The sequence below is a fragment of the Labrus mixtus genome, chromosome 19, assembly GCF_963584025.1.
Source record: "Labrus mixtus chromosome 19, fLabMix1.1, whole genome shotgun sequence".
NCBI lineage: Eukaryota > Metazoa > Chordata > Actinopteri > Labriformes > Labridae > Labrus > Labrus mixtus.
The window spans coordinates 2,599,721-2,627,445 of NC_083630.1; the positions used below are offsets into that span (position 1 = coordinate 2,599,721).

A 27,725-nucleotide genomic window follows, 5' to 3' on the forward strand; every position below is an offset into this window, starting at 1 on the left:
CATTAAAAGTAGCTTTACATGTTTCTACCTTGGTCTTCTTTAAACCACTAAAGAAGATTCTGGCTACCTGAAGGTGAAAGTGAAGGTCATGTTTCATTAACCAGGTAGATGGATGGTGTAGATAGATGTGATGTGATGTCACGTCCTTGTTGCGCCTCCCCTGCAGTCTGCTGCTCCTCACACATTACAATATTTTCCTCCTCTCTCCAAACTTTTCTGCTCGGCTCTGCCTGCAGTGTGAGCGGGCAGAGAGGAGGCTGTGATGCTCTCTCTGCGGGGGAAACGCGCTGAGGAGGTACCGACACCGGAGGAGATTTATGTTTAAGGACTGCACCCCGGAGAGGAGAGGCTGCCCGGAGCCCGTCAGCATGCGGCTCCTGTTGAGTCTCCTGTACCCCGTCCTCCTCCTCACCGTCTTCGGATTATACCCCTCCATGGTGAGTGCAGGATTACACATCATGTTCTAATCTTCTTCGTGTCACATCAGAGAGGTACAGCCAAGAGTTGTTCTACCTTGGATAGATACGTGACAGATTCCCTTGACGGATTCTGTCACGCGAAACTTCACGCAAAAGTCCGTCAATTGAATGTCGCCCTATTTACCAGGAACAGTGAAATAAATCAAGTTGGAAACATTTAGGAAGATTAAAGCACGCCATCGAAGCTCTAAACTTGGGTTTATATTATATGCACATACGCACTTACAGTATATTCACGCCCTTTTCTAAAGGTCTGCTACACCCGAAACAAGAAGGATGAATCACAGATAAAAGTTTAACAAATGTAGTTCTAGATGATAAACATTATATGTGACATAAACAGATCATTATTAAGGTACAGAGCGAGTTTCTTCAATCGGAAATATGTGAGAAGACTTGAAACTGTCGCATTGTTCCAAAGAAAAGCTGCAGCAGTCACACAAAAAGCAGAAACCCGAAGCACACGCCTGAATCATTTAGTCCATAACATACATTAGAAATCGCCTTTTCTGCAGAAACACTCCTTTTTACTGATCCCTTCTCCTGCCCACTTGTGGATCTTCTTCTGCTTGTGAGCTGAGAGGCAGCATGAAGCGACAGACGCTGCAGGATGTTGGATTATTTTCTGTCTTAAAGGACATTGCGATGCTTCAGACATTTGTGCCTGTTTGTCTTGTACCCCCCCCCCCCCAATCTGGGCTCCATCTCTCTTGTCTTAATTTAACACGATGTTCCTTCCTGTTTCTGCTGCTTTGTCTTCTTCACCTGAGGCGTATGTGAGGAAACAGACTGAGCAGTGATTTGTAGTTTTGTATCAGAGGAGAGATGGAGTAAGCCTGACTAAAGCTGACAGCTCTGTCTCTGGGTCCTTTTATGATTAATGGAGAATCAATGTGTGGCTTGGGGTCCTCTGCTGGTGACGGGCCAGGAGCTGTCCACTCTGTGGTGCTGAAACTTCCCCACACAGGCTCTCCTGCTCTGCAGCACGCCTAAAGCAGCATATTATTCAGTCTTCTAAACATTTTGAGCCAAACTGTCAAGAAAAGAAAACCTTGCTCTCCTGCAGGGCGAGATCCTTGATCCTCTCGGAGTCTTTGATGAATCAACTCAGAGACAGAAAACCAATGGCAGCGGTTAACCAGATCATCCTTAAGTTTGTTATCCAGTAGAATGTCATGTAATGTCATGAAAGCTTGCAGTACAATTTAAATTTAAATTGATTTGATAATAACATATACAGTATTATTATTTTTTTAGCCAGCAGGGGCGATGTTTGACCTAAAGATCCAGTTGTTATACTTAATTAAACTTATAACTTATATTAAAGTCAGGGTTGGTCATTTCCTCCAGATTCACTTTTTAAGATTTTGGTTGAAATTGTCTTTAGGTCCTGACAGAAATTAATATCTCATGTTCTGTAAAAACTTCAACCAATGTCTGCCACGAGGTAACAATCTGATGAACCAATCAGGTGCCTCCCTGTCTCCCTGCTCGCTCTCTACCTCTTGCGTGCTCTAGCTCACACTCAAAGAGCGTCACTGATGACTTTAGGAGTTTATACTGTGAGTTTACTTACCGCTGAATGAGACATGAGACGACGTAGTTTCTACACAATGTAAGAGATGAGCTGAGGTCCACTTCTGGAGGGATGGAGCTCTGTATGTAAGTGAGGGGGCGTGGCTTATGAGGGAGCACAGAGGGGGGGTGTAGACGAAGCACTGAGGGAATGCTACTTTCGAAATCATGCTAGTTCTAGAAAGTAACCAACCCTGCATTTTAGTGACACAAATGCAAAATCTTTCTGTGCTTCAGTACCAGAAACACAAGTTTAATATCGGCTTATTTAAAGACACAGTAAGTAGATTCAACCACCAGGGGGCTCTCAATCAATACTACAATAACAAAGGATGACACAGTAATGATGTGAACAAATAGCCTCTCAGAGGTTGTCTTGATTTAAAATCCGGAGTCCGCCCCTTCTGGGACCGAGATAAGACCGATTTTTAGTCCGAGACGAGACCAAGACCTGGTCTAGGGACCAAGATGGATTTTGAGTAACGCAACACTAATAATTAATAATAATTGTCTGCAGACAAACGATCAGATGGCTTCTGTTGTGTTCATTTGAATGAAGAAGCTGATAGATAAACAACCCATGAAAAGAATCATCACACTGTTGCCGTTACAGCAGAGCTCTGACGTCTCCTCCTCTGTGTCGTTCTTTTTGCCTTCATGAATGATGTTTCCTCTCATGACTTTCATCTGTTTGAGATAACATCCACTGAGGAATATGAGATGCGGCTGGAGCCAGAGCTGCATGCAAATGGCTGCCCTGAAGGCCTTAGGTGTTTAGAACGCTGTGAAAAAGGAAAACCTGTAGTGACACTAAGGAGTGAGTGAGCTGTCAGTCAGAGGCTGAAGACCTTTGTTTGTTTCAGAACGAGACGGGGGCCTCCACATCGTGCCATCTTTTTGTTTCTTCTCCCCGATAGGTTCAGTGAAGTAACTTTAATTTCCCTCAGATCTGTTCTGGATAAACAGACTTAATCGGGGGCTAATGGAAAAGGTTTCCCTTTCGTTGCAGTGTGGAATGATCCGGTGGGACAGTTATTACCTCTGCAGTGTACACAACAGATCCCAGAGGAGCCTTTGTGAGGAAATGAAATATTTGCATAGTGTAGTTCTCCCTCATGGTGTGTGCCAGCCGGGTAATTACACGGCGGCTGCTAACGGCACTGTGTTCCTCTCATCATGATCCCAATGATGACTGGAATCTGTGTTTTATGATTGCACATTATATCCTGCACCTGGAGGACGTATCGATCGCAGGAGGAACAGAGACTTAATGGACTTCAGGAGTCTGACGTCAGAGCGCTGCCACAATCCAATTGTCCACTTAAACTCAATACATACATCCAGGACCCCGCTCAGACGTCACAGCTAATGGCTAACAGCCATTTGGAGGTTCAAGATGGAATCCCATTGATTTTATGTGAGTTGTATTTTATCTTTATCAGCGTTGTCCATTAATATTATTCTATTTTATGACCGGGCCCATCCTTTGCTGTCAGTGCTCTGAAATACCTGCAGCATCTTCAGGAGAGTCTGATGATTTCATTTACTTACAGTCAGGACATTTGTATGAAACGTGGCGGTAACCTTAGGCCCCGTGTCCACATGGCGTTTTTTTCTGAGCGACAGCATCTTTTTTCAATTGGTTTCAATGAGAGCGTTTGCAGCAGCAAGCAGGCCCTCAGAGAAAAAGCTACACCTTTTTCTCGGTGCTCTGAGCTCTGTGAGTTGAAAATCTTTCAACTTTTCAAAAAGGCGCTGTTTACTCTTTTATTTTTGCGTCCTACACATCGTGTCTTTTACGCCAATCCTCTTTGCCCCGTGTCTGTGAAAAAACAATCTGAAATTGAAAACAGTAAAAAATAACGGCATAGTGTCGGTCATACAGCGGCCATTGTCAACAGGCTGTTGTCATAGACACTACCATCAGTGTATGAATGTGTAAGTGTGACATGCAGTGTAAAAGCGCTGTGAGTAGTCGGAAGACTAGAAAAGAAAAGAAAGCTCAAGTCTATTCATCATTTACCATCCAGTTAGAGAGAGGGCGCTGGTCAGCCACATGCCGCCATGTTGTTCTCGGGTGTTTGTTTTAATGTGGTCAGCAACTGTCTCTCCTCTTTATTTCCTGGTAGATGAACAACAGATGATGTGCTGCTCAGATCCAGACGCTGTAGATAATAAGTTTGTGTTCATGAGCAGATTCTCAGGAGGTTTGTGTGGAGGCGCTCGCCCTCTGCGTCGTGTCACCGTGAGGAGGCGGCTGTGTGAGGAGGTGGTAGGGAAGCATACACACACACACACACACACACACACACACACGCCTCTTTTGAAAGCTCTACGGTGTGATCAGGTGATGATCAAAGTTTCGATCTGACATGTAAACGGTGATCACGGCGTTTGGAGGACGGGGAAATCCTACAGAAAAAATTCCCTCTCATTGATTGGACCTCCTGTTGATCGTTAATGTGGGAAACACGGCGAAGCTTTCTTTGAAGGGATGTTGTTGCACAGCTGAAAGGCTCGTCTGCCAGCAGCCGTTCTTTCATTAGCATGTTCCTGCGAGGAACATTTGTCTGAATAGATTCCATGTTGTTAGTCTGTTATGTCCAGTCCACGCTCTTGAAACATTGAGTTTTAGATTAAATTTAAATAAATATATTTCTCACCTTTGTGTTTGTTAGTAGTCGTGTGATGGAGACAGGTTTCATGAGTTGAGAATGATCTCTGTCAGGTTTATTTAAATGCATCGTAATGATGATACAAGCTCGAACAGAGACAGAGAGAGTGTGCAGTTTGAACCTCCCGTAGTTTCGGAGCATTCAGCCAAACAAAGAAACACGCCGCTGGAGGTCAAATTAATCTCTATAATTATGCTTTACATCGCAAATAATAACTATTTGAAGAGACTCTTCCTTGTTTGGAGCTCCTCTGAATGCATCTGAATTAATGATAGTTTAAGAGTAATTACAGGAGTAGAGACATACCCCCCCCCCCCCCCCCCCCCCCCCCCCCCGGCTCCGTATCAGACACAGATCAGAGGATGAGAGCTGAGAGGAAGGACTCGAGAGGACCGGGAGACATCTGTGGCCTCGGTAAAATGATACTGTACTTAATCAGCCGGGGACGTGATTAGAGGCTGTGCTTCAGAATATAAGAAATACACAGATGATTAAAAACTCTTTCCTGTTGCATACCATCTTTGTGTTCGTTCTGTTTTCAGTTCTGTGTTATAGTCCTCACTAAACCCTCGTTAGGTTCTATCTAGTGTTGTGTCATTGTTTGGTTACCACGGAGACGGTAGGTCCATCTTAAATAGTAGAGCATAACATCCAAACTAATTGAAACATTGTCACAGATATGACCTTTTCACTTCCTGCGGCCAATCAATGAACAGCATTTTTCTTCCTGCAGTGTTTGTGTCCTCTCATGTCTGAGGGAGTGAATGTTTTGAGGACTCATCAGTTTTGATTTGATGAAGGATAAGAGTTATTCACAATAAGGCGTGTAGCTGACCTGATTGACAGGTGGGCGCGGTGTAACGGTTTGTCAGGAGGTTTAAAACCCGCCTCAGCTCCAGCTCTCAGTCTGTCGTTAGGTTGACTGAAAGTTAGACTGAGACAGCATTTCCAGCTAGGAGACCGCCATGGATGGGACTCCAGCGCCCCCTGCAGGAACAGAGGGGTGACAACATTCCCCCTGCTGTCTCCCCCTCTCTGTCCTATGGCTCTTTAAGAAACAGAACATTTAAGGTTACACTAAAAGAAACATAGTTAGAGCAAATAAATTTGAGTAAAACTTCAAAGAAGCTCCTCGCCTGCACTGAACATACTAATGTGATTTTCTGTTGGTATCTTTAAAGCACTTTCTTCTGATGTTACTTTAACATAAAGGAGATTTTAAAATGGTACTTATTGCTCTTCTGATTCCACATCAGTGTGAACACGGTCATCATAAGGACTCTTCTGCTCGGGAGGCTGAAGAAGAGATTTATTTCATCCTCACATTCTGACAGAGAATAACTCGAAGGAGGAAAATCACAAAAGGTCGCTGAAGAGCATGAAATAATCAGGTGAACTACCTCTCTCGCTGTAGTCAGTGACATTAATATGGCAGGAATGTCCTTTTCCAAGAGTGGAAAGCTGTTGAGAGTTTGTAATGAGCATGCTCAGACACTTAACCCTGAGAGGCTGCAGAGACGTCAGCTGAAGAAGAGTTCTGATCCCTGCACACTGATACGTGAGAATTACCAGCTAAATGAGTAGGGATGTAAGTACAGCTCATGGTTTTATACAAGTCACAGTGCTGGAAGTCTAATGATATCCAATCAATCACACACTCAACATCTTAACATTTAGCTGATCCCGACAGAGGTGACTTGTCAATCACTGACACCCTAAATCCTCCCCTGCTTTACCTTTTGGCTATTAGACCTAGACTAGTTTGAAGCCTTGACATTTGGCATTTTTCCTATCTCCATCTTGGTTAAAGGTCCAATCAGTGAGATGTGTAGAGAGTGAAATGATAAAGGTATCTTACTACATGATCAGACATTAAGGAAACATGCTATGTTGAAGTGCTGGCTTCTCTGACAACAATGCAGCAGCCAGTATGTCCTCCTTCTAACTTTAGATTCTGCTCCTGAATGATCTGGATTTGTTTGGACCAGAGAAGGTAGGCGCTTTTAAGACACCCCCACACGGCCGTTTTGGATGCCCCTCGGTTTGTCAGATATAAGAGCAGTTATCAGGTCAAACCAACAGGTGTTGCACAGATAGAAGTGATTGTACCCGACCTAAAAAGCCTCTGCATGTTTCTAATAAGCTCCACGAGCAGAAACGTGCTCAAACTAGGATCAATATTGGAGATGTTTTTGAAAAATGGAGAGAGGTTAGAACACAGAAAGGTTTACAGACCCATGCAGAGCTGGATAAACACTGAAGCTTCAGAGTCCACCACATGGTGACCTGTGTGAGCATCGACTGTAGAGAGGAGGGGGGGGGAAGACAGCTCTCTATGATGTTTTGAATCTGGACTGCAGTACCCATTTTAAACACTAGGTGTCAGAGTTACATACTTTTTAAAAAAAAATTATTTAACCTTTATTTAACCAGGTAAATAATCCATTGAGATCAAGATCTCTTTCACAAGGGCGACCTGGCCAAGAGGGCAGCAGCACACGTCATAAAAAGCATTACATGATAAAGAGACAGTTTACAAACAATAAATTAGGAGAGAACAACGATTTACAATGTGAAAATTGATTTACAGATAAAGTGCAGAGTCTTGATCACGGATTACAATTCAGAAACACAGGCACTGTCCAATTGTCTCGCGTATTTTATCTTTTAAGATTGAGCCAAAGGCTTCAAGCGAAATGAGATCCGCCATTTTCAATTCATTTTGGAGAAAGTTCCATGCGGTGGGAGCAGCAAAACTAAACGCTCTTTTCCCGAGCTCAACATGAGGCACAGACAGTTTAAAGACATCACAGGAACGCAAGGCATAGTGGCTTCTGGTTCTTTGAAGGTCTGAACATAAATAAGAAGGCACCAAACCAAGAAGAGCTTTATAAATAAGCTTCAGCCAGTGTATATTCCTGTGCACCTTCAAAGATGGCCAATCTGAGTTAGTGTACAGGTCACAGTGATGAGTGAAGCATCTACAACCAGTCACAAATCTCATCGCACAGTGATACACGGTGTCCAATGACTGTAAACATTTGGCCGAGGCACCCATATACAGTACATCTCCATAATCCAACAAAGGAAGAAAGGTTGATGAAACAAGAAGTTTCCTTGCTCTGAGGGAAAAGCAGGATTTATTTCTGTAATAAAATCCTAACTTTACCTTAAGTTTAGAGGCCAAATTGGCAATATGTGATTTAAAAGACAGATCACACTCAAGAATAAATCCCAAGTACTTGTAGCTTTTGACAAGCTCGATATCATTTCCTTGAGAAGTTAAAATCAAAGGGACATTTGTTGTTTCTCGAGCTTTGTTTTATCAGTGTTTATGACCAACCTTAGTTCCCTCAAACGAGACTGGACAACATTGAAAGCTGACTGCAAAAACTCAAAAGCTTGTGCAACAGATGCTGAGCAACAATAGATGATAGTGTCATCAGCATAAAAGTGATACATGGCATTTGACAAATTTTCACACATGTTATTGATATAAATGGAAAATAAAATAGGTCCCAGTATCGAACCTTGGGGCACCCCTTTTGAGATTTCTAAAAAGGAAGAGGTGGATCCTGCCATTTGCACGCATTGCGTTCTGTTTGACAGATAGTTGCCAAACCAGGAGGCTGCTTGCTTTGATAAACCAACTTGATGGAGGATTTTGATCAATAATCCGTGATCAACTGTATCAAAGGCCTTTGATAAATAGATACTGCTCCCTTATGGCTCCAATGTGTCGTCAAAGAAACTCAAAAACTGAATTAACAACTTTATAAAACAGCTCCTGTTTTCTTTGATATGAAGATAATACTGCGCGTCATTCTTTCTTTAAATCTGGCTCTCAGTAAGTTCAGTGGTGCTTCAATGACGTGACCTTTAAATATTTAGTTCTGCTCAGATGGTGGCTTCTTGATCTTCTCCTCATGATGCTATTTTAAGTGATGAGTCTTAGTTATCTAATCATTTATACAGTAGTCTGTCTTGTTATCTTCTCTTTTGTCTTCGTTCTGACAGTTAAAATCAGGAGGGTTCATTCTTAAGTTTTATAATAGAGACATCCATCACCCGACTTCAATAAGTACAGTAAGATCTGTGTGTGTGTGTGTGTGTTCAGTCTGTCGTTCAGTGCGGCCCGGAGCTGTCCACTGCCTCTCCCTCCCCCGAGGATGTTTGAGGTTTCATTTTCGTCCTCTGCGGTGCTTCGGACTGACGTGTCTTCTTGTTCAGTCAGAAAACTCCCTGAAGCAGCTGCATGACGCTGTGAGGTAGAAACTCAGACTCTGAATGTGCAGAATTATCTATCCAGTCTGCTCCTCGCCGGGGTCAATAGAGGCAAGAAGGTTGCCCTCCTTGAGGAAATTAATCTGTGTGCACGCCTCCCATCACAGTCACACCTGAAAGAGGAGAGAGCTCGGTCTTCTGCAGCGTCTCTTCCCTGTGTACCATCTCTCTGTCAGGACCCTCACTTGTGTTTGTTTTCTTTCTGCGGCGTGTAGCGTCGTCACCATCCGTCATTTCTGTCCTAAACGTCAGCATTAGCAAAACACCTAACCCCAAATTGCTCCCGCTGCTTCAGTGGTGGTGTATGAATGGGATTAGTTACTTCTGATGGATGATACTACATAGCAATCATCACTACCATCAGTGTGTGAAAGGGTGTGAATGGGTGGGTGTGACAGGTGGTGTAAAAGCGCTTTGAGTAGTTGGAAGACTAGAAAAGTGCTATATAAGCTCATGTCCATTTACCATTTACCATCAGTCTGCATTCAGATCTGCCTGCACATGAAGCTCGTCTCGTCCCCCACCGTTGGATCTCAAATGTTAACTGGTTTAGGCTGAACGTCCATCAGTTACAGTCCTGACATGCCTATAATCCTCGGGCGGCTCTTTGTTTGGACAGGTTGATCGATGGGTGGAGCGATAGCATCTGTTTAGGTCTCTGTGCACTGGCAGCAGGACGGCAGCTCCGCCGGGATACGAGAGTCCGATTTATTAACATCACTGGCACAAAGATTTGTTTCTACATTTATTTACAGAGCTGTTTCTCAGTTTTATTGCAGCACAACAGAATCCAAGTTTAAAAAGAGGCCAGACAAATCCCTCCTACTTTAGTTTATTTGCAATTTATTTGCAGTCGTTTTATGTATAGAATCTTTTAATTATCGTGTTTTAGAATTATAATGTAGTTTATGCACTTTGTGTTGTCAGGTGTGCTTTCCTCTTGTACTGTCCTTTGTCGAGTGAGATATTATTCTATGTCAAGTCAAGACATGCACGTTAAAGTGCAAATCTAGAACTTTCTATAGCTTCTTGAATAAAGTAAAATCATGATCTTTGCAGTTGTGGCTGTTGTTTGCAATCCCCTGCAGTTCAGTGTAAGTTGTTATCTTTGCAGTGAAAAAGACTTCATCGTAGCTCTGATGTTCTGACATCCAGTGAGGAGAAGAGTACAGCTGTGAAGGAATTTACGAGAATTATTTCCTGAACGAGGGCTGCAAAGTGGTGCAGTGGCTAGCGGTGTTGCCTCACAGCGGGAATGTTCCTGCTTCAAGTCCCCGTAGGACAGGCATGCGTCTTCCTCCCACAGTCCAAAGACATGCTCGTTAATTACCCGTAGGTGTGAATATGATTGATTGGCAAACAGTCCACGGTGTAACCCCGCCCACTCTCACCCGATTGACAGCTGGTATTGGCTCCAGCCCACCACAACCCCAAACAGGGAAAGCAGTCTGGATAATTGATGGGATTTCCTGCATGTCAAACTGTACCTACCCTTCCATCTTTACTTAAAGCTGCTGGGACAAAGCTCCCATTTAACAGAGAATATAAGACCATCACAGAATCCCACAAAACCCAGATGACAGCTACAATCTTGTGTGTCCATTTGTTTCTGCAGCTCAGGCTGATGCTGCTGAAGGATTCAGTTTCCTCTCACATTATTTAAGACTGTATTTATAACTGATTGATTCCTGCCACTGCTGCTGACACTCTTTTAATTATTTTTGCACCAAATTGTCCCTCCTGGTACCCCTCTGGGGAGCTCCTCAGATTGCAAAGACTCATCGTGCTGCAGCCCAGAAAATGGAATCAGCTGTTGAGAGACTGGAAGCAGAAATTAGATCAACAGATCTCAGTTATACTCTGCAGGGTGGAGATTGGTTTACAGAGCACACACACTCACAAACAGTATATATGGACTTACTGTTAACCATCACAGAGGCCTGCAGTCAAACTAAGTTTGTGTACAAAGGTGCAAAGAGCAGCAAAATAACTTTTTATCAAATAACAAGTGATGTGATTTTACAGAAATGTTGGTCAAATCTAACTGTCGCTCTTATCTAGAAAATAATGGAAAGAAAAAAAAAGTAGCATTGCTTAAACAAGACTACACATTAGAAGGACCAATGGTAAATGGACTTGAGCTTGTATATTTTTCTTTTTTAGTCTTCTGACTACTCAAAGCGCTTTAACACCACAGGTCACACCTACACATTCACACACTGATGGTAGAGGCTGCTGAGTAAAGAGTCCATCAGTATTGACTCATCCATTCATACACATTCACACACTGATGGTAGAGGCTGCTGAGTAAAGAGTCCATCACTGTTAACTCATCCATTCATACACATTCACGCACTGATGGTAGAGGCTGCTGAGTAAAGAGTCCATCACTGTTAACTCATCCATTCATACACATTCACACACTGATGGTAGAGGCTGCTGTGTAAAGAGTCCATCAGTATTAACTCATCCATTCATACACATTCACACACTGATGGTAGAGGCTGCTGAGTAAAGAGTCCATCACTGTTAACTCATCCATTCATACACATTCACACACTGATGGTAGAGGCTGCTGAGTAAAGAGTCCATCAGTATTAACTCATCCATTCATACACATTCACTCACTGATGGTAGAGGCTGCTGAGTAAAGAGTCCATCAGTATTAACTCATCCATTCATACACATTCACACACTGATGGTAGAGGCTGCTGAGTAAAGAGTCCATCAGTATTGACTCATCCATTCATACACATTCACACACTGATGGTAGAGGCTGCTGAGTAAAGAGTCCATCAGTATTAACTCATCCATTCATACACATTCACACACTGATGGTAGAGGCTGCTGAGTAAAGAGTCCATCAGTATTAACTCATCCATTCATACACATTCACACACTGATGGTAGAGGCTGCTGAGTAAAGAGTCCATCAGTATTGACTCATCCATTCATACACATTCACACACTGATGGTAGAGGCTGCTGAGTAAAGAGTCCATCAGTATTAACTCATCCATTCATACACATTCACACACACTGATGGTAGAGGCTACTGAGTAAAGAGTCCATCACTGTTAACTCATCCATTCATACACATTCACACACTGATGGTAGAGGCTGCTGAGTAAAGAGTCCATCAGTATTGACTCATCCATTCATACACATTCACACACTGATGGTAGAGGCTGCTGTGTAAAGAGTCCATCAGTATTAACTCATCCATTCATACACATTCACACACTGATGGTAGAGGCTGCTGTGTAAAGAGTCCATCAGTATTAAAGGAAGAATGTGCGTCATGTTACACATAAATATCTCATAAATCCAGTCTCTCCTGTGTAAATGTGTCTCTGAGTCCTGACTGTCTACAATGAGTGAGAAGCTTGAGTGCCGCTGACTGTGTTGTTGTCAGAGTCGTGTTTACATGGACGGGACGGCCGGCTCCTCCCCTTGTGTATAAAAGCTGTTTTAGTGAAGGACTAGAGAGAAGAAGAACATACTCACTGATTATTTGGATGTTAGTAAGAGTTTTTAGATCACGCTCATTCTGTGTCAGTTTACATGAAATGTGAAGCTACGAGCTAACTAAAGAGCGCTAACATTAGCATGCTAACACAACAATGCAGGACACAGGTGACTGCAGCTCGAGCAAAGGACAATTATGTCTGCTTAACTCCTTGATGCGAACTCGAGTGGAGGGGGGTTGGAGGTGTGTCTCTGGAGGAGAGCAGAGGCTTCAGTATGGAGGAGGTGTGGCCTAACAGCAGTTTGTTTTGGTTTCATGCTGTTGCTCAAGGACGAAATCTGCTGAATCAAAAAGTCGCACATTCTTCCTTTAACTAATCCATTCATACACATGGACAAGGATGAAGAGAGGTTATTCTAAAAGAGACATTTACGTCAGATTGATATTTTCTCCCTCTCAGTCATGTTTCATCATAAACTGTTCAGGGACACAGGAGAGGGCAGAGGAAGTGATTCTGATCTGGTAACAGCTGCAAACTCTCCACAACATCATTAACTAACTCAATCTGAACCTAAATGAACCTTTTCCTTCGCTTTGACTCCCTCATCAGCCCCCCACATCTCTCCCTCAATCACAAAAAGGTTGATGAGGACAAAGTTAATGTCGGGTGTGTTTGAGACAAACTAAAACACATGTTGACGACAGAATAATAAACAGAGAAAGGATGTAATAATGTGTCAAACCTGCAGGGTACCTGTGACGACGATCATTTATATTTTACATTATAGTCTCTACTAGCATGCATGTTTTCCTGAGTCATACAGAATTTGTACAGCCTGCAAGCTGAAAGCAAACAGGTATTGACATAAATACTGTCTCAGTCTAACTTTCAGTCAACCTAACGACAGACTGAGAGCTGGAGCTGAGGCGGGTTTTAAACCTCCTGACAAACCATTACACCGCGCTCACCTGTCAATCATGTCAGCTACACGCCTTATTGTGAATAACTCTTATCCTTCATCAAATCAAAACTGATGAGTCATCAAAACATTCACCCCCCCGTACAGTGTGTGTCGATCGAGACATGAGCTAATCACACCTATTTGTTTTTTTGAACCAGGCTGTAAACATGTTCATCTCTGCTGTAAAAACAGGCTTTTTAGAATGGGTGTGTATGTGACTTCCTGTGCTTCTGCAGCCAGCCTCTAGTGGACACTCCAGGAACAGCAGGATTTCCCACTTGAACATCGGCTTGGAGATCGTAGCTTGTTTTTTTTTTTTTAATTAATTAAAATTCAGGAAACAAGGTTGTTCTCTTGGATATCTAGGGTTGTTACTGATAACAAAGAAGTTGGATTGGTGCTTCTCTATGAATAACAAACAGGTCAACATCTTAGTGGCTCTCTAGTTGAAGACACTGGACACATTTTTCAGGGGCCAATAAATGTCGGTAAATTCTTTCTCAGTACTCCATCCATCAGCTGTAGAGATATTTAAGTCTGAAGCTGCAGAACGACTTGGATGCAAAGAGCCGTGCTGCTAACGAGGCTATAAAAGCTCTCCTCCAGTATGACTGCAGCTAACTGCAGCAGAGGCAGCTTTATAGGCAAGTACCGGCTCCACTCCAGAAATCAAGGTCTTCTAAAGCAGATAATAAACTGGAATCCTTTCAGTGATATTAATGTAAGTCAAGCACTTCCAGTAAACCAGAGCAGCCGTAAACACAACAACACATGAGAGACAAAGACATAAACGTGCGTCTTGATAATAGAGGATAAAACGGGAGCATTTAGTGTCGAATAAGGTTCACAGTAACTCCACTTCTTCTTCTTCTCTGGCCGGCTGTCAGACACAGTCATGTTATAAAACTCTGTTAATGTCACTCCTGCCTTCAGCGAGGCAGGGAAAGTCTGAGCGCTAATTCACAGTTCAATCAGGTCGCCTCATAAAGTCCAACATTAACCGTAACCAAGAAGAGAGGCTGACCTTTGGTGCAGCAGTAAAAGTAATAAAGTCGTGATGAGTCATGATTAGAGGCCTGTGCTGTCTGAGCAGCTTTCACTCACTAACGTCTATTAGCTCATTTAACCACAGAGGGGCTGTTACACAACCCCGTGGGGAACCACCACACAAACAAGTGCTTTCTTTGTGGGCAGTCGTTTCTCTTCATTTGAGCCATATCGTCACATGTTTGTTTATTGTATTCATCTTTGGTTTCTAGAATGAAGAGCAGAACTGCTGACAGACAGATTCAGATGTGAAGAGGAAAGCTATCAATTAAAAGTCAGGGCCTGAGTCCACCTGCTGTTCTTTTATGAGCGCCATCTTCTTTTTAGGGCCCGAGCTCGCCCTGAAGGGGAGCGAGGACCCTACTGAAACTGAAGGAGTTATTATCAGCATAATAGTTATTCCGAACACTCAACATACTTTGCACAATATTTGGAAAGTAGGTGAAGTTTACGTGAGATGCTTTCTTACATGTGCATCACAAAATGGCTCCACAGCGCCCCCTAACCTGCAGCCCCTGAAGTGCGTTTAAGCTACATGCAGGCAGCGGACCCCAGAGAACAAGTGCAGCACCCAGCGTCCTTTTTTTTTGTACATAAGCAACAGAGCACTGATGGTCATACAGCGGCCGTTGTTTTTTTGACTGATGTCATAGAGACTGTTTGTAGTCAAAGTAGAAATCAGGTCTTTTTTAAAGCTAACAATCTGCGGATTCAGAATGTGTTGAAATGTTTCAGAAAATCCTTCAAACATTTGTCCTGCTGTTGAAATAAGGCGGGAGTTTGTAAGTGATCACAGTCTGTTTGGTGTTAGAAAAACTCTTCCTGCTTTTGGGATGGTTATTATTATTGATTGAAGCAACACATCTACATGTTCAGGATTTCATTTGCTACAAGAAACGTCAGTCATCGGCACAGTCACGTACAACTGGCCAGGTAGAGAAACAATCAGAACAGGGGCAGGCACCTCTTTTCAACTCAGGATCTGATTGGCTCTCATTGGCTGGGAACAGTGAATGGGAGGTCAAACGAGGTGTCAGTTGAAAGGTCATTTTGATGTATTGCACTCTGTGGATGTTTATGGATGTGATTTTAAAAACAATGATTTGAGAGGGTGGATTCATCTTACAGCAGATGTTGTGATAACTGAAGTTTAATTAAAGGAGTGTGAAAGAAGACACAGCCTTGGCACCACAGGATCTTTTAGCTTCAGTTTCTTTGACAATCATGAACGACGTCTCTAAGATTCAAAAACTGAAGTCCAAAAGATTGAAGAAGTGTTTAAAAAGCCGTTCGTCACACCCTCAGAGAAGAACTACAGACAGCCCTGAATGTGATTGTATGTGTGTGTACAGTATGTGACCACTCATGCATGTGTGTGTGTGTGTGTGTGTGTGTATGTGTGTGTGTGTGTGTGTGTGTGTGTGTGTGTGTGTGTGTGTGTGTGTGCTGGCTGGGGAAAGCTTTGAGCTGCCGTTGTGTGAGGATGATTAATGAGCAGACTTTGTGCTCAGCTCTGTGAAACCATGGCAGCCTCTCAGTCTGAGCTTCTACCCGGCACACAGAGAGAGACGGCGAGGAGGGGAACATTAGCCTCCGCCTCATTAACGACACAATTCAAAGGAAAACAAATCTAAAGACATCAAACTGCAGAAAGTACAACATGTTGTTTTATTCATCGTACAGTCCAGCTCGCTCTGATTCCAAAGATATCAAACTCCTCCTCCAGTCTCAGGTCCTCCTCCAGTCTCAGGTCCTCCTCCAGTCTCAGGTCCTCCTCCAGTCTCAGGTCCTACTCCAGTCTCAGGTCCTCCTGGAGTCTAAGGTCCTCCTCCAGTCTCAGGTTCTCCTCCAGTGTCAGGTTCTCCTCCAGTCTCAGGTTCTCCTCCAGTCTCAGGTCCTCCTCCAGTCTCAGGTCCTCCTGGAGTCTCAGGTCCTACTCCAGTCTCAGGTTCTCATCTAGTCTCAGGTCCTCCTGGAGTCTCAGGTCCTCCTGGAGTCTCAGGTCCTCCTCCTCCAGTCTCAGGTCCTCCTCCAGTGTCAAGTCCTCCTCCAGTGTCAGGTTCTCCTCCAGTCTCAGGTTCTCCTCCAGTCTCAGGTCCTCCTCTAGTCTCAGGTCCTCCTCCAGTCTCAGGTCCTCCACCAGTCTCAGGTCCTCCTCCAGCTTCAGGTCCTCCTCCAGTCTCAGGTCCTCCTCCAGTGTCAGGTCCTCCTCCAGTCTAAGGTCCTCCTCCAGTCTCAGGTGCTCCTCCAGTCTCAGGTCCTCCTCCAGTCTCAGGTTCTCCTCCAGTCTCAGGTCCTCCTCTAGTCTCAGGTCCTCCTCCAGTCTCAGGTCCTCCTCCAGCTTCAGGTCCTCCTCCAGTCTCAGGTCCTCCTTCAGAGTTCACTCGATGGAACCTACATCCGTTTGGCCTGAGAACCCCTCTGTACCCCCCTGGAGAAGGTGGATTTCTTGGTTACTTTGCCTGTTGCCATGCATGATCTGGCCACCATGACAGACGCGACATGTTTATTGTTGCCATGGAAACACAGGATGTTACGTCAAACCGATCGACTCAGATGTTGTTTTCATCGGGGTTGGGGTGGGGGGAGTGGCCATGATTCCCTGCCAGCCTCTTTTGTTATTGTTTTGATTGAGAGCCCCCTGGTGGTGGAATGTATATACTGCATGTTTAAGATACCACAGCCTCGACAGCTTTATTTTGCAAAGTTTAAATATTTCTTTCTGCCTCTCTGCCTTCTGACTTGGTAACTGGCCCCCCCAAGCTGAGACTGGAGGGGGACGTGCCTAGATCATCATATTTTTTAAAGTGTTTATAGGACTGCTGACATCGCTGCTGCTGCTGCTGTATCAGATGAGTTTCTCAGTTTGAGAAAGTTTGAGTAAGTAAGTCATGTCAGTCAGTGCTTGTATAGAGACACTGTTGTATATTAATGTGCCGTCATGGATCAGTTGAATCAATAATGAAGCCTCAGTTTGATGGACTCGTCTTTATTTGACTTCTCTGTGTGTTTTCTCCTCAGTGCACATTGAAGCTCCGCCTCTTTATCCCTCACCTCATCTCGTCTTCTCATTCCTGCTGTCTTTGCTCTTCTCTGTGCTCAGATATCCGTCTGTGTACCTACTTTTCTACCTCCATCTGTATTCCTCTAATTGACAGTCAGGCCCTCTTTTTGCTGTCTGTCAGCTCTGTCCTGGTTTCTTTGTGTTTTTTGAGTTTCTATTTACCTTCATGAAACCTCTTCAGTCCTCGTGTTTGTTCATAACGCCCCTCTGCTCCCAGCGTACCGTCTTCTCCTCTGATATGTCACTGGGATTAAAGTGGATGACGAGCTTTACCTGCAGAGTCTTTGGTGGAAAAGTACATGAATATTAATACGCAGCGTCTTCAGGATTGTTTTTCTGTTTTTGCACGATTGAAGTGTCGGCTAAAGCACGGACTCAGGCTCTCTGAATACCAGGGAAAAAATACACAAAGTTACTCAAAGTTCATCTTCTTAAAGTTTTTAAAGTTTTGTAAATCTTCCTCACAAAGACATCTCTGCTCAGGCATTGAAGCTGCCGGGATCCTGAAAGGCCAGGAGCTTTGGATTATCTTTGGATCATGAAGTTCTGAGAGAAGTGACTTAATGTCAGGGAATATGAAAACAAAAAAGTTTGAGAGACAATATTTCTCTAAAAGTGAACAAAACTTTGTTGTTTGTACAGAGGATGGACTCTAACTGAAGCAGTTATGAAATATACTGCACTCATCATGGGTGCCCTAGCTGCCTGCTAAGAGCGCGGTCTGAGATAACAAGCGATCAGAGCTCAGGTACTGAGCGCACCGTGTCCGCAGAGCTTTTGATTTCTGCACTTGTTGAAGCAGTTTGTGTTCAGACAGACGGTTTATGAAAAGTTTAGAGTATAGCTTTATAAAAACAAAACTTAAAGGGTTAATATGTAGACATTTTTCACTAAAAGATATAAATTGGGGGCACTAATATCCTAGTAGTTATGTGTCGCGGACCCCATGTACAGAGGCTGTATTCCTCATCGGCCCTTTGCTGCATGTCGTCCCCCACTCTCTCCTCCCAACATTTCCTGTCTCTCTTAAACTGTCCAATCCAAAAAAAGACAAAAAATGTGACAGCTTTTGCAGGAGAGAGAGACAGTGTCATCTACAAATGAAATCCAGAACATCACTTCTTATTTCTTGTTGTTGTTTGTTCTTGCAGACTATCGGCCCAAAGGAGGGATGGCAGGTGTACAGCTCGGCTCAGGATGCGGACGGTCGATGTATCTGCACTGTGGTGGCTCCAGAACAGAGTCTGTGCTCCAGAGACGCAAAGAGCAGACAGCTCCGCCAGCTGCTGGAGAAGGTAAGAGGAGCTGCAGCTCTATAACGACCACTGCACGAACACTACACACATTTCTGCTACTGATTTAAACACACCTGGTACTCCCAAACTGTCGGACATGTCTTTACAAACTAGAGCTTTTGGAAAGTGGGACACCGTTTTGTTGTGATCTGAGGTGTCATGAGGGAGAGCTGTGCCCAAATTGTAAATGTTGAAACATCCGCGCAGCATGCACGCACGGCGAGTGGGACCATGCGCCGTGCAACACATAGCCACCTATGGGCTCAAGAGCTGCGCACAGTGCCCACCGAAACCTATCTGAAGGGGTCTTAAAGATCAACTTGATTAGGGTTAGGGTTCCGGCTTGTGGCCTTCATCAGGGTCATCACTGGACAAGTGTTGCTGGAGCTTTTTGACCTCTGCAGTGTGCTCATGCGGGCAGACAAACTGTCCTGATGAGAGCAACGAGCACCAAAAACCTGCAAAGTTTCAGAATTCTTCCCAGTAGTGTAATTTCCTCACTAATACCAGAGGTTTTATCACATGCACTAACACAGCCTGCGAGGCTTTGCTCCTTTTGTTCTTTTTCTGCAATAGTCCTTTCTACACATTCAGACACACACTCGCAGGCTCGCCAGGGAAGCGCCATCAAAGTGCCTTTCAATTAGCTGCAGTGAAAGAAAGGAAGGAGAGAAGAAAAGCATCATTTATTCACCTGCTGAGTTAACTGAACTACTGCACTGCACTACACTGTACTTAACAAGGCTTTGTGTTCTTCTTAAACATCTTATGAGGTGATAAGGTTTTCTATGCTGTCTTCCAGGTGCAGAACATGTCTCAGTCGATCGAGGTGCTGAACCTGAGGACGCAGAGAGACTTCCAGTACGTCATGAAGATGGAGAACCAGATGAAGGGCCTGAGGACCAAGTTCAGACAGATCGAGGACGACAGGAAATCCATCATGGCCCGAAACTTCCAGGTAATTGATATCCTTATTTAACCAAAGGCTGCTTCACACAGATCACGCAGCTTCTCTTTCACACAAAAATGTTCGCTATATAAAAGCATTAAAAGCAAAGGTTGAAGCTTTTATCTACTTTAAATATCTGCAGCTTTTATTCAGTTTTGGTCGTTTCAAGTTTAGCTGTTGAGCGACTGTTATTCTGCTGCATACCGATCAGGGTTCACCAGCAGCGCACACACACACACGCACGCACACACACACACACACACACACACACAGGTCAGTCGCACAAACAGGAGACCGACTCTACCACTGATCCACAGCCGCTCATTAGAGAGGACAGCTGAAGAGTGACAGGAAACGTTGGGAGGAGAGAGAGTGAGAGGACGACATGCAGAAAAGGGCCGAGGTCGGATTCAAACCGGGGGTTGCTGCAACGAGGACTATAACCTCTGTACACGGGGAGTGCAACATAACGGCTAGGCAAATGGAGTGTTTCTGTTGAGAAGCTTATCAGAGGAGAACTCTGCAGAGCAGCTGATGAGTTTACAGAGAAAAGAGTCTTCAGTGCTCTGAATTCAAACAAAGCTGGATAAAGGTGCTCCTTAATGTGAAAAAGAGAAAGACGGCGCTCTAATGACACGAGGAACAAAGCCTGGATTCAGTGGCTCTTCTGAGAGAAATTCTAAAAGCATGAACAATGCATGCTTAAAAACAAGCTAAGTTACAACCAGCAAGCAGGCACACAATCAGCCTCTTTCTCAGAGCACAATTTTCCCCGTAATTACCAGATAACTACAAACATCTGAGTGCGCAGGTGAGCAACCAGAAAACATGGGACGAGAGAGAGAAAGGTACGACACAAAGAGAAGGACTGAAGAAATACACACAGATCTTCAGAGCAGTTGTCGACTCACTTCATGCAACAGATCACAGATTAAAATCTGTTCCTGCATCGAGTCCGGCTTTCAGAGAGGTCACGATCTGATACGGGACACGAGTTGACACGTTGAGAGAAACTGTGTGTTACGTTACCTGTTACCGTCTAACGGAGCTGAACAGAGTAGACCGACCTGGACAGGAAAACAGACTCAGGAACGCACAGAGCGTCTGGTCATTTCAAAACTGGAACCCGTGAGTACAGCTGCTCATGTCGTGCCGCTGACGGACTGCAGAGTGTTCGGACATAATGTGGAAATAAAGCAGTCATTGCAATGCTAACATGTTAGCAGGGAGCGTTTGATTTTTAAACCAAAGTTATCTTTTTCTGACCCTCACACCTTTCACACAAACCTTCCACCTGCCTCTCTCTGTTTCACATTTCTGCTGCTGTCGCTGTCGTTTTTCTGCAGGAGCTGAAGGAGAAGATGGACGAGCTGAAGCCGCTGATCCCCGTGCTGGAGCAGTACAAGATGGACGCAGCGCTCATCTCGCAGTTTAAGGAGGAGATCAGGAACCTGTCTGCGGTGCTGACGGGAATCCAGGAGGAGCTCGGAGCGTACGACTACGACGAGCTCTACAAGAGAGTTCTGAAACTGGACAGCCGGCTGCGCAGCTGTATGGGCAAACTGAGTAAGTCCTGAAACTGCATGAGGCTCACTGCCACATGACATGTAGCAGATACTTAGAGCTGTCTGAAGTGGCATTACATCAGAAATTAAACTAAAGGTTTTAAATTGTTGGCTGATGTTTTGCTGCTGCTGCTGGAGGAAAAAGCCAAAGAAGAAATGTCGACTAAAGACGACAGTCTGTTGCTTTTGTCCTCGTTGTTTGGAAATATGAGGCTGCGTTCAGACTAAATACAAACACAATGCAAAGACACAAAAAGAATCTTACACCCGACACAACTGATGCAAACATGTAGTGTGTATTCATGCAAGCTTAACTTTTTTAATGCAAGCCAGACATTTTCATGATGCTTTGTTTTTAAAGCATTTAATCCCAATATTCTCCTCATGACCTGATGTCGCCTCAGAAATGATCGCTCACATTTCAAAACAGAAACCTCAACATGATGGGGTCAGTGGAAAGGTTTTTAAATCCTGATCTCTTACCCTGTAAAGAAAAGAACCATTAATGACCGTTCTTCTGTATCTTTTGATTTGTTATAAACTTTTCTTTATTCACATATTAAAAGGTTTAATCGTTTAAAGCAACAAACTGCTCCAATGTGCAGGAGAGCCAGGATCAATATCTTAAACCGGAGAATCCATTTAATCTACAAAGTTTTTGGCCTCGTCGTCTCGCCATTTACAGGACAAATGTCTCACGCTCTCATTTTATTTGCAGTGGCCAGGGGGCGTGTCTAGACTTTTTTTTACTGCAGTGACCAAACTGAGGCTCTGACTCATGCAGGGGTGGCCTGAAGTGTGATGTGCTCACAAACACACACACAAATAAATATACATTATTTACCCGTTGTATCCTCATCAATAATATCTACTTTATAACACAAGATAATGGCAGCAAAAGCTTTAATGACACACGAAGAAGATGTTCAAAGTCACAAGTTAAAGTACTGATGTGCATGCTAAGTCCTGCACAGTCGGCAGTGTTTTGGTCCTGACATGTTACAGGTCAGACAGAGTGTGTGCGTTACTTACCCATGTCCCCGTCTTATGAAATAGATGTGCAAAATATTTATTTAATCAGATTTTTAGGGGGGCCGATGCCACCCCTGGTTATCCCCTTTAGATACGCCCATGGCAGTGGTCTAAGTGAGTCAACATATTAAAGTCATGCGTATATTTATGTGTATTGTTTTGGTTCGTGTCAGAGTTCTTGTGAGTGTTATTTGTGAGCGAGCAGGGTGGCTGTTTGTTTACATTTCATCTTTGTCTTTTGATTATTTTGCACAAACATAATCTCTCACAGTTTACCAAATTATTCTGCATACTTTTTATGATATTCAACAATATGTTTGTGCACGTTGTTTGAAATGGAAACACGTCCAGAGCTGCAGACAGCAGTTGCAGCAGTTTGCTTCCCGCTCTGTGCCATGCAGAGCTTTCTTAGTATGCACAGAGGGCGAACACTCTGGTGGCACAGGCATGAAATTGGCTTGAGAAATCTAGTTAGAGACAAAACCCAGCACAGCACATCTTATCGCTGCATTTCTCTATTAACAGCGTGTGGGAAATTAATGAAAATCACTGGACCTGCTACAATAAAGACATCTGGAACCCGGTTTGGTGCATGGATGACTGATCCTGTGGCATCGACCAGAAACAACAGGGTGAGTTATGGAAGGGGGGGGGGCGGGGGCTCTGCAGTGTTAAAGTGTAATATTTATGTTGTGTCTTCAAAGTAGACAGAATCTCTGCAGACAGACTGTTACCATGGAGGTTTTATACTCTAGAGAAGTCATTTATAGGTTTGAGCTTTAAAGTCCCACTCCAGCATTTTCATAGTTTGTTTTGATAAATGAGAGGCATGGTTAATAACTGGACTTTTGCTTCAGGATGGGAACCAGTTTCTTCTTTTTTCATTCGTTCAGGCAACATAAATCTGGGTGAACGATCCTTCAGTAAAAGCTGGATTTCTTGCCGTTTATGGCTCATGGCAGCCTGCCGGTCTGACCCTGCTGCCCCTCCACAGTCTTAATTGTTCCTGGAGTCACACACCTGGTCGGAGCTGATAGAAATCACCTTTACTTTGTGTAGTCTCTGTTGTCTTATCGGGGCCATACCCACAGGAAGCTGTACAGTAGAGGCCTGTTGTATACCTCCCCACATGGATAACTCTGAAATGAAAATATAGTTTAAAGGTGACATCTTCTCCTCCTCTTCTTCAGTGTAAGTACATCTCAGAGCTCCTCAAAACATGTGTGTGAAGTTTCTTGTTCTAAATCCACTCTGATCCTGTATTTGATCATGTCTATAAACCCCTCTATTTCAGCCCTGCTCAGAACAGACTGTTTCTGTGTCTGTGTCTGTACCTTTAAATTTGTAAATGAGCTGTGTCTGACCTCTCTGGAAGGGCTCGGGTGGCTCGGGCTTTCTTGATCCATGCCCTATAAAGAACAAACCATATGACGTATTTTTGTTGGCCAACCCGGAAGTAGCATCTCCATGGGGTCAAACGAGAATTCGCCTATGGGATGTTTGCATTGGCTTTTGGATCATTGCAGAAACACACGTTTCTGAAGCGTAGGTGTTTTGTTCAGCAGGATAATCTTCACAGATGAACACCATTTTTATGATGTTTGAAGTGTTAATGCGGCCGACAGAAGTAAAAAGCTAACGTTATGCTACAAGCTAACTACACCACGGTCGGATGATTGTGACGTGTTATGCTTCAGCCGATCTCCGATAAACTAATCAGCTTCATAAATAGTTTACTAACATAATATTCACCTTGTTGGGGTTGTATCAAGTCAACTTGGGTTATATTCTTTAATAATTATTTCTAATTATTAATAATATAAATACAATATCATGTTTAATCTCGTTTTGGGGCACCACCCTGTACTCAGGGAAATATAACCAAAATATCACTCAAATCAGTCTCAAATTAGTTATTTAATTACTAATATTATTAATAATTAATAACTATATTTAATCAATTGAAAGCGTGAAATCCGTACACAAAGCCTTCGCACCCAGCTTATATCACAATGTAAATACACCAGTAATCACAAACAACTGCTCTCTTAAATTACAACAGAATTTATTTAAACAAAGCAACATCAATCCAAAATCAATGAACTTAATCAAACAAATAACTATCATAAACTAATCTAAGCAAACAAACATTATCAAGCAAGGCTTGTGAATGAGGTGTAAATGTGTGTGTGTGTGTGTGTGTGTGTGTGTGTGTGTGTGTAGAGGAGACAGAGAGAGAGAGAGAGAGAAAACAAGATGGTGGAGAGAGACAATGCACCATGTGACTTCGTCACATGTCTGACGTCTGACTTCGTCACATGTGGACAAAATGGTGGACAACAAAGGAAGCCGTGTGGCTGCCTTTTGAAATAGTTTTGAGCTCTCTGAGCTGAGTTCAGTAACTGTTACTTAAACACCAGAAAGCCAGTGGCCGGACTTTGATTCAACGGCGGGTACACTGGTCTTTCTGATTGTGAAAGCCGTTGACTGAAGGTAAACTAGCATAGCATTACATACATAGGTGAACACAGCAGTTCATCACAATAAAACAAATGCAGCAGCTTACAACAGATAATAAACAGAATGTAACGTCTCGTCAACAATGATGCATAATTATCAGTGGTTATAAAAGAAACATAACTATTTCTGAAACTATTTCTGCCCAGACCAAAGCTCTTACTTGGGGTAACTCCTGGTGATCGTTTCAAAGTTGGTTAGATCGTCACTCTGTTGAATGTTAAATCATCAGATTCAGGCAGGGTTCCTTCGTGGCAGATGTAGGAGGAGGGTAGCGGGATGTGCTGCTCTATAGGGTCTTCTGGTTGCAGGAGCCGAGTTCTTTATGTGTCCTTGTGGATTCAGGGATCAGTGGGCTTCCTTCAGCGCTCCTGTCCAGTTGCGTTCAATGACATCTTACGAAAAATCAAAGGAAAGAAACTCTTCTTTTTGCTCGAACCTGATAGCATCTGATTGCGCCCAAAACTCCTAAAAATATGCCATGGAAGTAGTCAGCTGAATCCTCTGATGCTTGAATTCAGCATGTGAAGAGCTACCTATACTGAGCTAGGAGATCAGCTCTGGAGTTTAACATATGTAAGTCAAGAGGAGGAAAGGCTTTGTCTCGAATGCTGGAGTCCATCTTGTTGGAGAGGGTATCCTCTGGTGTCGGCAGACCACACTTGAAGAGAAGGAAGCAATGCCTGGTGATTGCTTTTAAAGACTGGAGCTGCCTGTGGGTTTACCTCAGGCCTCCTCCAATGAGGATAGAGAGTTCAGAAGCCCCCAACCCCCCCACTTTTCACACCTATTTGTTAGTTTCTGTTGGGGGGTTGCTGGGCTAAGACCCCTTTGTTTAGTTGCCTTCAATATAACTTTAGTCAGGCTCGAGACTGTGATATAGGCCTGAGTCCTTTGTCCCAACCACATGGCTGGGGCCCAACAACCTTAACCTAAAGATTAAACCTACAGGAGACATCTCAGACTAGTGAGAGAGTTCCCGCCCTCTGTGTCCGGTGTGATGACGTTTAATGTCCCCGACAACCACTGTAGTCACATTTAGCCACTTGTTAGCAACCGCCTTTTTAAAGACGCGTAAGAACTTCAAAATTCAGCAGTGGGGGTATTACCTAACGTAGTTTATGTGGTCTAACAAAACACCAACATCTCTTCAGCTTGTGTTAACCACAGACCTTATTTCAGGCGTCTAACCACAAACCCATTCAAAATCCCTGTTGACTTTTAGACGTTAGACCCCATGGCGCTCAAATTCTAACTTACTTCCTGGTTTTAGGACTCCTTCCTGTGGCGCTCTATTGTTTACGGTGAGAAGTGTTAGAACACCCAGAAGAGCTTTCTGTAGAGTGTTTGTCATAATTAAAATAGAAATTAAGCTCTGGAGAGGGTCTTTAAAACGAGGTGAGAAAAGGCGTGTTGGTGTTTCTTACTCCCCCTTTCTCCCCCTTGTCTGATGCAGGTCTGGTACATGGACAGTTACACCAACAGTAAGATTGTGCGCGAGTACAAGACGATGGACGACTTCGTAGCAGGCGCTGTTTCCAGAACCTACAGCCTCCCATTTAAGTGGGAGGGAACCAATCACATGGTCTATAACGGCTCGCTCTACTACAACAAGTACCAGAGCAACATCATTGTGAAGTACAGCTTCGAGTCGGGCAGTGTGTTGGCTCAGAGAGCGCTGGAGTTCGCCGGTTTTCACAACATGTACCCGTACACCTGGGGAGGATACTCAGACATCGACGTCATGGCGGATGAGCTGGGAATGTGGGCCGTGTACGCGACCAATCAGAATGCCGGAAATGTGGTGATCTCTCAGATCGACCCGGACACGCTGCAGGTCCTGAAGACGTGGAACACGGAGTACTCGAAGAGGAACGCGGGCGAGTCCTTCATGATCTGCGGGACGCTCTACATCACTAACTCACACCTGTCGGGAGCCAAGGTGTACTACGCCTTCTCCACCAAGACCTCCACCTACGAGTACATCGACATCCCCTTCCACAACCAGTACTTCCACATCTCCATGCTCGACTACAACGCCAGAGAGCGGGCGCTGTACGCCTGGAACAACGGACACCAGGTGGTATTTAACGTCACGCTGTTCCATGTCATAAAAACGGACGATGACTCTTAAACTTTTTAGACACACCTGGAGCTCCGTCCTTTGTGATACCAGGATCTCCTGATTAACCATGGCTCCTTTTCAAATATGGACTGCGGGATCTTTACTCGCCACTTCTTGAACTTTTCTGAACCGTGGCTCTGCGTTCTCGTCTGGACTTAACATGGACGCCACCGACTGATACAGACATGTTGGACTCACGTTTCTTTGCTGCTGATCCAGACTCTGCTTTGCCTTCTTTGCTCCGTGTTTGCTCTGCTAGCCGAGGGAAGCTTCTGCATGAAAGTCCACTTTTTGTCTGCGATGATTTCTTAATATATGTGTGCTTTTGTTGCAAAGATCTGTGTTTTGCATTTTTTTGTATATTCAAAAATCTATTCAAAGTATTTAAACTCTTCTGCGTATTCACTCCCATGAACTCCACTGATTGTACGATATATGAACTTTCCTTCTTTTGAATAACCGGCTGATAAACTTTTGCTGTAACGTTCGTCTCTGTGAAAGAAAATATTTGTATTTTTTATAAAACTTAAGTCGTAGGAGAGAATCTGTCATTCATATTAAATGATTGTACATTTCATTAAAACGGTTTCAACTGGTTTTCTTTCTATCAGCAGGAGAAACAAATGAGTCAGCTTTGATTTCAGCCTGACCTCTGACCCATAAAATTGTTATCAGAAGTCCCGCCGATT

The 27,725-nt window shown here is 43.8% G+C and overlaps 1 protein-coding gene across 1 annotated transcript; it reads left to right on the forward strand.

Annotated features, from left to right (window-relative positions):
* The first annotated feature begins 166 nt into the window (after positions 1-166).
* olfm3a (olfactomedin 3a) lies at positions 167-27,615 on the forward strand. The gene is made up of 6 exons (XM_061064695.1): positions 167-437; positions 18,705-18,848; positions 19,651-19,806; positions 21,144-21,363; positions 22,920-23,026; positions 26,368-27,615. Exons 1-6 carry the CDS (start codon positions 318-320, stop codon positions 27,043-27,045), a joined length of 1,425 nt encoding a protein of 474 aa, XP_060920678.1. The 5' UTR covers positions 167-317; the 3' UTR covers positions 27,046-27,615.
* The last annotated feature ends 110 nt before the right edge of the window (positions 27,616-27,725 follow it).

Excerpts from the sequence above, each read along its gene's own strand:
- olfm3a (XM_061064695.1), top strand. The coding sequence starts at position 318 with ATGTTTAAGGACTGCACCCCGGAGAGGAGAGGCTGCCCGGAGCCCGTC. Across the intron at positions 18,849-19,650 it reads TCCGCCAGCTGCTGGAGAAG|GTGCAGAACATGTCTCAGTC; the intron begins GTAAGAGGAGCT and ends GCTGTCTTCCAG. Across the intron at positions 19,807-21,143 it reads TCATGGCCCGAAACTTCCAG|GAGCTGAAGGAGAAGATGGA; the intron begins GTAATTGATATC and ends GTTTTTCTGCAG.